The sequence below is a fragment of the Nerophis ophidion genome, linkage group LG04, assembly GCF_033978795.1.
Source record: "Nerophis ophidion isolate RoL-2023_Sa linkage group LG04, RoL_Noph_v1.0, whole genome shotgun sequence".
NCBI classification, from domain to species: Eukaryota; Metazoa; Chordata; class Actinopteri; order Syngnathiformes; family Syngnathidae; genus Nerophis; species Nerophis ophidion.
In genome coordinates, this window is record NC_084614.1 from 74919403 (window position 1) to 74933502 (window position 14100).

The 14100-nt window shown below is 33.3% G+C and overlaps 2 protein-coding genes across 10 annotated transcripts in view; one reads left to right on the forward strand and one right to left on the reverse strand.

Annotated features, from left to right (window-relative positions):
- Positions 1-10082, reverse strand: part of pou2f3 (POU class 2 homeobox 3) — a 48653-nt gene extending 38571 nt beyond the window's left edge. Inside the window, exons 1-2 of the mRNA XM_061899051.1 lie at positions 9889-10082; positions 9652-9709 (exon numbers count right to left, since the gene is read on the reverse strand). Coding sequence (XP_061755035.1) covers positions 9652-9700 — 49 coding nt within the window. The 5' untranslated portion in view covers positions 9701-9709; positions 9889-10082. The remainder of the gene's footprint in view (positions 1-9651; positions 9710-9888) is intronic.
- The window catches only part of LOC133551873 (E3 ubiquitin-protein ligase TRIM37-like), a 72420-nt gene that overhangs the window by 31677 nt on the left and 26643 nt on the right, over positions 1-14100 (forward strand). For 4 of the 9 annotated variants that reach the window (XM_061899047.1, XM_061899048.1, XM_061899046.1 and 1 more), the window contains one exon: positions 9972-10114. The gene's annotated coding sequence lies outside the window, so the exon portion shown is untranslated. Of the gene's footprint in view, positions 1-9971; positions 10115-13056; positions 13296-14100 lie in introns of those variants that run through there. The other 5 variants (XM_061899043.1, XM_061899040.1, XM_061899044.1 and 2 more) reach the window with 5 other exon arrangements.

A 14100-nucleotide genomic window follows, 5' to 3' on the forward strand; every position in this document is an offset into this window, starting at 1 on the left:
GTGCTCTGCTTCCTGTTTGTGTCCTGCTTCCTGTTTTTTCCCTGCTTCCTGTTTGTTCCCTGCTTTCTGTTTGTTTCCCTGCATCCTGTTTGTTCCATCCTTCCTGTTTGTTCCCTTCTTCCTGTTTGTGCTCTGCTTCCTGTTTGTGCTCTGCTTCCTGTTTGTGCCCTGCTTCCTGTTTCTTCCCTGCTTCCTGTTTTTTCTCTGCTTCCTGGACTATTCAGTTAGTTTCACTAGCAAGCCGTCTGCTATCTCTTTTGCTTGTTTGTGGTCACGCTGCAAGCAACGCCATGCACTTAAAAAAACACTGAACAAGTACTTTAGTATGTCACTCAGTTTTAGGACAACCCATGAAAAAGGACTTTAGTACTTTACTCCTACTCATACTTTAAAGACAACAAACGAACAAATACTTGCACTTGAGTTTTTTTTTCCTACTCATACTTTGAAAACAAGCAATATACAAATACAAGTACATTACTCCAACTCATACTTTAAATACAACTGGTATACAAGTACAAGTACTTTAGTACTTTACTCCTACTCATACTTTTAAAGACAACCAACGAACAAGTACATGTACTTTAGTACTTCACTCCTACTTATACTTTTAAAGACAACCAATATACAAGTACTTTAGTACTTTACTCCTACTCATCCTTTTAAAGACAACCAATATACAAGTACTGTAGTACTTTACCCCTACTCATCCTTTTAAAGACAACCAATATACAAGTAAAAGTACTTTAGTCCTTTACTCCTACTCATACTTTAAAGACAACCAATGAAAAAGTACAAGCACTTTAGTTCTTTACTCCTAGTCATACTTCAAAAACAGCCAATATACAAGTACAAGTACTGTAGTAGTTTAACCCAACCAATACTTTAAAGACAACCAGTATTCAAGTACAAGCACTTTAGTACTTTACTCCTACCCATACTTTAAAGATAACCAATATACAAGTACTTTAGTACTTTAGTCCTACTCATACTTTAAAGACAACCACTGAACAAGTACAAGTACTTTAGTACTTTACTTCTACTCATACTTTTAAAGACATCCCACAAATACATGTACTTTAGTACCATACTTTACTACTACTCATACTTTAAAGACAACCAATATACAAGTATTCTAGTACTTTAGTCCTACTCATACTTTTAAGGACAACCAATATACAAGTACAAATACTTTAGTACTTTACTCATACTTTAAAGACAACCAATATACAGGTGCAAGTAATTTAGTACTTTACTCATACTTTTAAAGACAATCAACGAACAAGTACATGTAATTTAGTACTTTACTCCTACTCGTACTTGTATATGTGTCTTTAAAGTATGAGTAGGAGTGAAGTACTTAAGTACTTGTATGCAGGTTGCCTTTAAAATATAAGTACTTTAGTAATTTACTCCTACTCATACTTTTAAAGACAATTAACGAACAAGGAGAAGTACTTTACGTCTACTCATACTGTTAAAGACAGCCCACAAATACATGTTCTATAATACTTTACTCCTACTCATACTTCTAAAGACAACCAAAGAACAAGTACAAGTACTTAAGAACTTTACTCCTACTCATACTTTTAAAGACAACCATCAAGGAAATACAGGTACTTTAGTACAAACTTACTTACTCTTACTCAATGTTTTAAAGGCAACCAATGGACAACGACAAGTACTTTTGGTGTATTACTTCGATGAATGTTTCAGTACTACAGTACAGGTAGATAAGTGCGGTGACATGGTCGAGGAGTAAAAGAGGAAATCTTCGTTGCTTCTTCCTACTCCTTTTCAGACACGTTGACTTGTGTACTTGCAGATACTGTACATGATGTACCTCAAACACATCATTGTTTACATGTTCCATCACCGTACTCTACAGTTATTTACTTATGGTTAGTACTTCATAACGGCATCTTGGCTGCTAATTCAGTTATGCCCATGGACCTGGAACCAATCCAACTAGGATGAAAATATTGTAAAACAAGGCAAACATTGCGATCAAAGAAGAGCCTTATAAAAGCGTCAAAGACTTGGCTGCAGGCGAGGGCTGGCACCTTTTTGATATTCCTAAATTGTTCCGGAATCGGCAGAAGAATACATATTTGATCTGAGGTCGCCTTCCAAACAGACGTACTGGCGGGCCACGCCCCCTGCCATCGTTTCAACACACAAGTCCATCCATTCATGTTTTGGGGCGCTCGTACGACCGTTAACGAGCACGATGGAGCCTATCCCAGCCGCAATTGCAAACGTCAGCTACGTGAATCATTACACTACGACACGTTTTTCTTCTACTACCACTCACCATTTTAACTAGAACTACAATACGACGGTATCATTTAGTACTGTGTACTGTATATCGTAACACAAATACTACGGTAATCATATATCCCACTGTGTATATTATAACGACATTATTACGCTATCAAATATCGCATTGTGTATATCGTAAAAAAAAATACCACAGTATCATATATTGTCCTGTGTATGTCGTAACAAAGAACTACAGTATAATTTATTGCTCTTTTTATCGTAACGAAAATACTACAGTATCATATATCGCACTGTGTGTATCGTAACAACAATATTACATTATCATATACAGCCTTGTGTATATTGTAACAACAATATTACAATATCTTAAATTGCACTGTTTATCGTAACAAAAATACTACAGTATCATATATCGCACTGTTTATATCGTAACAGAAATACTACAGTATCATATATTGCACTGGGTATATAGTGACACAAGTACTACAGTATCATATATTGCACTGGGCATATAGTAACACAAATACTACAGTATCATATATTGCACTGGGTATATAGTGACACAAATACTACAGTATCATATATTGCACCGGGTATATAGTGACACAAGTACTACAGTATCATATATTGCACCCTGTATAGTAGCACAAATACTACAGTATCATATATTGCACCCTGTATAGTAACACAAATACTACAGTATCATATATTGCACTGGGTATATAGTAACACAAATACTACATTATCATATATTGAATTGGGTATATAGTAACACAAATACTACAGTATCATATATTGCACTCTGTATAGTAACACAAATACTACAGTATCATATATTGCACTCTGTATAGTAACACAAATACTACAATATCATATATTGCACTATGTATAGTAACACAAATACTACAGTATCATATATTGCACTCTGTATAGTAACACAAATACTACAGTATCATATATTGCACTATGTATAGTAACACAAATACTACAGTATCATATATTGGACTGGGTATATAGTGACACAAATACTACAGTATCATATATTGCACTCTGTATAGTAACACAAATACTACAGTATCATATATTGCACTGGGTATGTAGTAACACAAATACTACAGTATCATATATTGCACTTGGTATATAGTGACACAAATACTACAGTATCATATATTGCACTGGGTATATAGTGACACAAGTACTACAGTATCATATATTGCACTGGGCATATAGTAACACAAATACTACAGTATCATATATTGCACTGGGTATATAGTAACACAAATACTACAGTATCATATATTGTACTGGGTATATAGTAACACAAATACTACAGTATCATATATTCCACTCTGTATAGTAAAACAAATACTACACTATCATATATTGCACTCTGCATAGTAACACAAATACTACAGTATCATATATTGCACTGGGTATATAGTGACACAAATACTACATTATCATATATTGCACCGGGTATATAGTGACACAAGTACTACAGTATCATATATTGCACCCTGTATAGTAACACAAATACTACAGTATCATATATTGCACTGGGTATATAGTAACACAAATACTACAGTATCATATATTGCACTCTGTATAGTAACACAAATACTACAGTATCATATATTGCACCCTGTATAGTAACACAAATACTACAGTATCATATATTGCACTGGGTATATAGTAACACAAATACTACAGTATCATATATTGGACTGGGTATATAGTGACACAAATACTACAGTATCATATATTGCGCTCTGTATAGTAACACAAATACTACAGTATCATATATTGCACTGGGTATATAGTAACACAAATACTACAGTATCATATATTGCACTGGGTATATAGTAACACAAATACTACAGTATCATATATTATACTGAGCATTTTAACAAAAATACTGGCTGACAGGACAGGTTTTAAAAAAGCGTAAGTAGGTAGATTTTTTTTTAAGTGAATATTATATGAACACATTTTATTATCACCCATCCATTTCCTATATCGCTTATCCTCAAAGGGGTCACGGGTAAGCTGGAGCCTATCCCAGCTGACTTGGGGCGAGAGGCGGGGTCTATCCTTAACTGGTGGCCAGCCAATCACAGAGCACGTATAGACAAGCACTCATATTAATGCCGATGGACAAATTGGTCTTCAGTGAAGCTAATGTGGATATTTCCGGATTCAGGAGGAAGCCGAGTACTCAAACACGCACAAGGGGTCGGACGACAAAAAGGGGATTTGTACCCAGATCTCCTGACTGCAGCCTAATAACTTAGTCAGTGTGCAGCCTTCATTATTTACACAGTATGTTCCATACTATTTCCAAAGAGCATAAAAATGGACCATCAAGTACTTGCGTTGTTTTCCTGAAGGCTGGAAAAGTGAGTAAATGACCACTACCATTCCCACAATGCATTGCAGTAGCTGATGCCACTCATCAGCGCTGGTGTCGCTCTTTCGATTTCATGACAGCGTTTGGTGTCTTGTGCTTTTCATTTGAAAGAACGTTACAATTTAAAATATTTATTGTTGCCTTTAAAGGGAAACCTCATTTTTTTGGGGTAAATTTGTTCTTCATTCACAATCCTTATTTTATTTCCATTTTTTGTGTATTCTAAATTGTAAAAAAAAAACTGCTAGCAAGAGGTGGCTAACAATTTAATTCATGGGATTGTAGTGTTGGCCCTGCGATGAGGTGGCGACTTGTCCAGGGTGTACCCCGCCTTCCGCCCAATTGTAGCTGAGTTAGGCACTAGTGCCCCCCGCTGCCCCAAACGGAATAAGCGGTAGAACATGGATGGATGGATTGTAGTGTTTTATATTATAATGTATAATTTATACAATATTTATTTACTATTATATAAAATACATAAATGTTACATAAATTCTAATACATATTCGTCATATATAATGTCTAATTTTTTTTGTAACATATTTATTAAAAATAATTAAATATATTTTTATAATAATATAATATTTGTTATGAATCAAGCACTCTAAAAACAAAACTCCATCAAGGTTTCATATACTTTCTATAAATATGGGATGGTTGTATCTTTCAGCTTAAGCCTTTTGCTCCTCGTTATAGTTGATGAATTCCAAATAATGCACACCCCTGAGGTAAAAAAAGGCTAAGACAAAGAACGTCTTGTCTTCCTTGCGATGTCTTTTTAGCTGTTAGCGTGTGGAATTTCTGCATTTCAAACGTTTCCAAACTCGCTAGTCTGAAGCGCTGTGAGCAAGGTGCTGTGTTACTACGCCAGCAAAAGTAGTGCCTCTGTGTTAGCTCCTACAATAACAATGTTGCTATTCATGGGTGATAATATAACCTTGTTAGAGTTTTCTTTTCAGGGCTTTATTTGTAAAATAATACAAACCCATCACCTGCATTGGTAGCCACCTCGTGCTAGCAGTTTTTTACTATGTAGAATAAACAGAAGAGCAAAAGACGTGTGTTTTTGTCTCACATAAGGATTTTGAATGTTGAGTATAATTTTAACGGTGAAAATGAAATATTTTGCTGATTAAAGTGATTTGTTATTTTTTTTTGCAGCATTGGAACAAAAGCGCAAAGTCAAGATTGCAGTAACGTAGAAGAAAAAATAAACGCACACAAAAGTTCCCGGCCATTGTTTTAATGAGTGTTCTGCATTTGTGTTGACTGTTCCCCTTTTTTGTGTTTTGTTTTGTCGCTGTCCTTGGGTAGGACAGCATTTCTCAGCAAATACCCTCAGGTGCATCCTGGTGTGGCCGCCAACTGTCACTACACACACACACACACACACACACACACATACAAGCACAAACAGGTCAATATAATGCCTCTTTGTGCTTTCAGTGGGAAATAAAGGAGACACTGCTACATTAAACCTGCAAACTATTTTTCAATATCCTCATAATATATATATATATATATATATATATATATATATATATATATATATATATATATATATATATATATATATATATATATATATATATATATGTATGTATATATATGTATATATATATGATACTGTAGTATATATGCATCTATATATATATATATATATTTATATATATATATATATATATATATATTTGGCACTTCATAAATGCCCCATAAAAAAGATATGCGCTCAACCAATCGGCCATCCTTCAGGACCTATTTGTATATATATATATATATATATATATATATATATATATATATATATATACTGTACTGTACTGTAGTATTTGTGTTATGGTACTGATTATACTTCATAAATGCCCCATAAAAAAGATATGCGCTCAACCAATCGGCCATCCTTCAAGACCTATTTGTATATATATATATATATATATATATATATATATATATATATATATATATATATATATATATATATATATATATATATATATATATATATATATATATATATGTATATGTATGTATGTATGTATGTATATATATATATATATATATATATATATATATGTATGTATGTATCTATATATATATATATATATATATATATATATATATATATATATATATATATATATATATAGATACATACTGTACTGTAGTATTTGTGTTATGGTACTGATTATATGATGTATGATACTGTAGTATATATGCATATATATATATATATAAAAGCATATATATATATAAGTATATATATATAAAATTTGGCACTTCATAAATGCCCCATAAAACAGATATGCGCTCAACCAATCGGCCATCCTTCAGGACCTATTTGTATATATATATATATATATATATGTATATATATATATATACTGTACTGTAGTATTTGTGTTATGGTACTGATTATACTTCATAAATGCCCCATAAAAAAGATATGCGCTCAACCAATCGGCCATCCTTCAAGACCTATTTGTATATATATATATATATATATATATATATGTATATGTATGTATGTATGTATGTATGTATGTATATATATATATATATATATATATATATGTATGTATGTATATATATATATATATATATATATATATATATATATATATATATATATATATATATATATATATATATAGAGAGAGAGATACATACTGTACTGTAGTATTTGTGTTATGGTACTGATTATATGATGTATGATACTGTAGTATATATGCATATATATATATATATATATAAAAGCATATATATATATAAGTATATATATATAAAATTTGGCACTTCATAAATGCCCCATAAAACAGATATGCGCTCAACCAATCGGCCATCCTTCAGGACCTATTTGTATATATATATATATATATATATATATATATATATATATATATATATATATATATATATATATATATATATATATACTGTACTGTAGTATTTGTGTTATGGTACTGATTATACTTCATAAATGCCCCATAAAAAAGATATGCGCTCAACCAATCGGCCATCCTTCAAGACCTATTTGTATATATATATATATATATATATATATATGTATATGTATGTATGTATGTATGTATGTATGTATGTATGTATGTATATATATATATGTATGTATGTATATATATATATATATATATATATATATATAGAGAGAGAGATACATACTGTACTGTAGTATTTGTGTTATGGTACTGATTATATGATGTATGATACTGTAGTATATATGCATATATATATATATATATATATATATATAAAAGCATATATATATATAAGTATATATATATAAAATTTGGCACTTCATAAATGCCCCATAAAACAGATATGCGCTCAACCAATCGGCCATCCTTCAAGACCTATTTGTTTGGCACACTTCAGATGTGTGACAGTATTTTTTGTTATAATACACACTTTAAATATGATACTGTAGTATTTTTGCTACTAAACACATTGCAATAAATGATACTGTAGTATTTTTTTTTTTACTACTCTCAGTGCAATACATGATACTGTAGTATTTGTTTTTACAATAAACAAATACTACAATAAATACTGTAGTATATTTGTAATTACATATACACTACTGTAGTATTTTTGTTTTTAATACACAGTGCAATATATGAGACTTTAGTACTTTTGTTTACTGTACACCGTGCAATACGTGATACTGTAGTATTTTTCGTTACAATATACACAGTACAATATGGGATACTATATTGTTCATGTTATTGTACACAGTGCCACATATGATACTGTAGTATTTGTGTTTACTATACACAGTGCAATATATGATACTGTAATATTTTTGTTTACTATACTCAGTGCAATATTTGATACTGTTGTATTTTTGTTATAATACTCAGTGCAATATACTATATGATACTGTAGTATTTTTTTATAATACAGTACAATATATTATAGTGTAGTATTTTAGTTATAATACTCCGTGTAACATATGATATTGTAGTATTTTTATTACAATATACTCAGTGCAATATATGATACTGTAGTATTTTTGTTATAGTATGCAGCGCAGTATATGATACTGTAGTATTTTATTACAATAAACTCAGTGCAATACATGATACTGTAGTATTTTTGTTATAGTCCGCAGTGTAGTATATGATACTGTAGTATTTTTGTTTAGTATACACAGTGCAATATATGATACCGTAGTATATTTGTTATAATACTCAGTGCAATATATGATAGTGTAATGTTTTGTTATAATGCTTAATGCAATATATAATATTGTAGTATTTTTATTACAATATACTCGGTGCAATATATGATGGTGTAGTATTTTTGAAATAATACTCAGTGCAATATATTATATTGTAGTATTTGTGTTATAATACTCAGTGCAATATATGATACTGTAGTATTTTTGTTATAATACTTAGTGTAATATACGGTATGATACTGTAGTATTTTGTTATAATACTCAGTGCAATATATGATACTGTAGTATTTTTGTTATAGTATGCAGTGCAGTATATGATACTGTAGTATTTTTGTTTATTATACACAGTGCAATATACTGTATGATCAGTAGTATTTTGTTATAATACTAAGTGCAATGTATGATACTGTAGTATTTGTGTTATAATAGTCAGTGCAATATATGATACTGTAGTATTTGTGTTATAATAGTCAGTGCAATATATGATACTGTAGTATTTGTGTTATAATAGTCAGTGCAATATATGATACTGTAGTATTTGTGTTATAATAGTCAATCAGGGTAAAAGTCAGCTTCAATCTATTTATTAGGCCCACATAAATGTGAGGATGTTTTTCTTGCGTCTGTGTAAAATGTAAGTCACATAAATCCCAGATTGAAGCTATCAAAACCGTGCGAATTATTCCATGATTGTTTGAATAAATAAAAATTGACGTTCCGCCACAGATGTGGAAAAAAAATATCTTGGAGAGTTTAATATCCTCACCTTGCTGCTCTTGCTGAGCGTCCGACGGCTCCAAAGTGTCTGCGCTCATCTTTTCTATCTGCAACCATAAAAACTGCTGAGTTTGCTGCGAATGACGCCATGCAGGAACAAATCGTCTTGTTTTAATGGTATTGAGCCCGGCAGCAGAGCACATACATATATATATATTTAAATTCTAATTACATGCATATATATTTTAATTCTAATTACATTTATATTCTAATTGCCGTGACTCACCTGAGGATCCACCTGGTGTTTCTGCGAGAAATGGCCAAGAAAAGTTTGGGAAATCCAACCTCTGCTACTTTGTCATTTTCCAGAGTGGAGGAACGCACCTGTGCAGTATACCTGAGAGGCTGATTTGCATACCCCTCCATGCGCCCTATCCAGACGCAGACTCTTTGCATAAAACAACAAGGCCAAACGCCCACACACACTCAGTCTCACCTGTGGGAAAAAATAGGTAAGCAGCGCACCCTGAGCCACAAACACACTAATATGACTATATATTATACAGTAATGTATCATAATATAAATATATACTTAACAGCTTAGCATTTTTTTTGCAGTGTCGACCAAAACGGCTTGCGCGGTTGCTTGTGTACCTAATAGAAGGGCCTATGGGTGTTTGCATACCCATATATGAATCTTGAAATGCTAATAGCTCCGCTTAATTAAATCAATGTTTAAGTTTGCTCAAACCGTGCCAATAGTCCAATGAAATAGAAATGACGTGTAAATATACCTTTAAAAAAACGCATGTGGTAGAGCAGATCATTTACAGTGCATTACTGTATTAGTATTTTTTTGATTATTATTATATTTGCATTTTTAGTAACAATGAATGTTAAACATGACACAAAAATATACATACCAGAGTCTAGAGATGGGAGTGTTTTTATTTTTATTTTTTTGTACTACTATTTAAAAAATGTAAACCTGTATTTATTTATTTTTTTTAATTCTTTTTTTAATACAAAACACTCACTGTAATTATTTTTTATTCATTTAAAAAGGGACAATGTCAAATGACAATATATTGTATAATTGTGAGAAATAAAGTATAATACAATAAAGTGACATAGATTAAGGAAATAGCAAAGTCAATCGTTTTAATTGTCATTATTATTCAACAAGGAATAATAATAAAACAGTAATATATTTTTTCAATATATAAAATATATAATTTATAAATATAATATACATATATGTAATATAGTGTAAACTGTATATATATATATATATATATATATATATATATATACATATATATATATATGTATATATATCTAATGTACACATATGAATATATAATTATAAAATCAACAAGGAACAATGTTAAAACTGTAATATATTATCAAGTAATAAACTATGTGTAAGGGATAACTTTTGGAGTGAAAGACGAATAATTAATAGTCATTGCATGTCTAAAAAAGTATATATATATATATATATATATATATATATATATTTATTAGTATTATATCATCGAATATTAATCAAATATTAATAAACTGTGTGAGGGATAACTAAAAGACGAATAATTAATTATCATGGTATGTGTAATCTACATATATAGGGCTCTCCCTTAGAGATAGGGTGAGAAGCTCTGCCATCCGGGGGGAACTTAAAGTAAAGCCGCTGCTCCTCCACATGGAGAGGAGCCAGATGAGGTGGTTCGGGCATCTGGTCAGGATGCCACCCGAACGCCTCCCTAGGGAAGTGTTTCGGGCTCGTCCGACCGGTAGGAGGCCACGGGGAAGACCCAGGACACGTTGGGAAGACTATGTCTCCCGGCTGGCTTGGGAACGCCTCGGGATCCCCCGGGAAGAGCTAGACGAAGTGGCTGGGGAGAGGGAAGTCTGGGCTTCCCTGCTTAGGCTGCTGCCCCCGCGACCCCACCTCGGATGAGCGGAAGAAGATGGCTGGATGGATATAAAAATGGGACCCATTACCTCACTGTTTGGCACTCAGTATCAAGGGTTGGAATTGGGGGTTAAATCACCAAAAATGATTTCCGGGCGCAGCCAGCGCTGCTGCTCACTGCTCCCCTCACCTCCAAGGGGGTTAGGATGATGGGTCAAATGCAGAGGATCTCACCACACCTAGTGTGTGTGACAATCATAAAAAAGAAATACATATATATATATGTACATATATATATATACACATATATATATATATATATATATATATATATACAGTGGGGCAAAAAAGTATTTAGTCAGCCAGCGATTGTGCAAGTTCTCACACTTAAAATGATGACAGAGGTCTGTAATTTTCATCATAGGTACACTTCAACTGTGAGAGATAGAATTTGAAAAAAAATCCAGGAATTCACATTGTAGGAATTTTAAAGAATTTATTCGTAAATTATGGTGGAAAATAAGTATTTGGTCAACAATTCAAAGCTCTCACTGATGGAAGGAGGTTTTGTTATAATATTTACTTCCGGGGTCATGATTAATACAGACGTTTTGTTAACGCTATATTATAAAAATATAACGCTATATTATAAAAATATAACGCTATATTATAAAAATATAACGCTATATTATAAAAATATAACGCTATATTATAAAAATATAACGCTATATTATAAAAATATAACGCTATATTATAAAAATATAACGCTATATTATAAAAATATAACGCTATATTATAAAAATATAACGCTATATTATAAAAATATAACGCTATATTATAAAAATACAGACGTTTTGTTAACGCTATATTATAAAAAAAATGTAAAAAATTTTTTACAAACACAAGCTATGGGATGACATAAGAGGAAACGTGACCCCGGAAGTAAATGCTTCATCCCATAGCTTGTGTTTGTAAATTGTTTTTAAACATTTTTTTTATAATATAGCGTTAACAAAACGTCTTAATTAATCATGACCCCGGAAGTAAATGGGGGGGGGGGGGTGTAGGGAGGAAGACATTTGGCGTGACAGCACCCACCTGTTCCCAATTAGCATGCACACCTGGGGGATGTTCCAAATAAGTGTTTGATGATTATTCCTCAATTTTATCAGTATTTATTGCCAACTTTCACAACTTCTTTGTCACGTGTTGCTGGCATCAAATTCTAAAGTTAATGATTATTTGCAAAAAAAAATGCTTATCACTTTGAACATCAAATATGTTGTCTTTGTAGCGTATTCAACTGAACATGGGTTGAAAATGATTTGCAAATCATTGTATTCCGTTTATATTTACATCTAACACAATTTCCCAACTCACATGGAAACGGGGTTTGTAGATGGATGGATGGATGGATGGATGGAATTCAAGCCATCTCCATGCGGTGTCCGTTACTACCGCAGGGTGGCGGTAGAGTCTGTTGACGCTGCGCGGCACACGTAATTACAGCTAAGAGAAGAAAATGGCGCGCTGTGATTGGCCATCGCTAGGGGACATGAAACGTCGTTGCACTGCGTCTTCAATGAGAAGACTCTTCTTGCCCCGCCGCCCGCTTTTATGTCGGATGGCCGACATCTTTTAAACGTTTCCCCGTCAACCCTTATCACACCAGACGACGCATTGGCTTTTGTGGAGAAAGAGAAAAAAGCAACGAGAGATGTAGGTCTGGTTTGGAGGTCGCAGGGTAAGGCGGGACGTACGAAAGACGAGTTCGGTAGGTGGGCGACACAAACTAAATAGCCACTAAGCTAGCTGGCCTCTTGCTTGGGCAATACATTATTTATTAAAAAAACGACTTCTCATGTTACACTCTGTAGTCATTTATCACTTAAATGCTAGATTTAAAAGCCTACTGAAATGAGATTTTCTTATTTAAACGGTTATAGCAGGTCCATTCTATGTGTCATACTTGATCATTTCGCGATATTGCCATATTTTTGCTGAAAGGATTTAGTAGAGAACATCCACGATAAAGTTCGCAACTTTAGGTCGCTAATAAAAAAAAAGCCTTGCCTGTACCGGAAGTAGCAGACGATGTGCGCGTGACGTCACGGGTTGTGGAGCTCCTCACATCTGAACATTTTTTACAATCATGGCCACCAGCAGCGAGAGCGATTCGGACCGAGTAAGCGGCAATTTTCCCATTCATTTGAGCGAGGATGAAAGATTTGTGGATGAGTGAAGGACTAGATGGATGGGTCATGACCGAAAGGATAAGATCACGGGTACAAGCGGCCGAAATGAGTTTCCTCCGCCGTGTGGCGGGGCTCTCCCTTAGAGATAGGGTGAGAAGCTCTGCCATCCGGGAGGGACTCAAAGTAAAGCCGCTGCTCCTCCACATCGAGAGGAGCCAGATGAGGTGGTTCGGGCATCTGGTCAGGATGCCACCCGAACGCCTCCCTAGGGAGGTGTTTAGGGCACGTCCAACCGGTAGGAGGCCACGGGGAAGACCCAGGACACGTTGGGAAGACTATGTCTCCCGGCTGGCCTGGGAACGCCTCGGGATCCCCCGGGAAGAGCTAG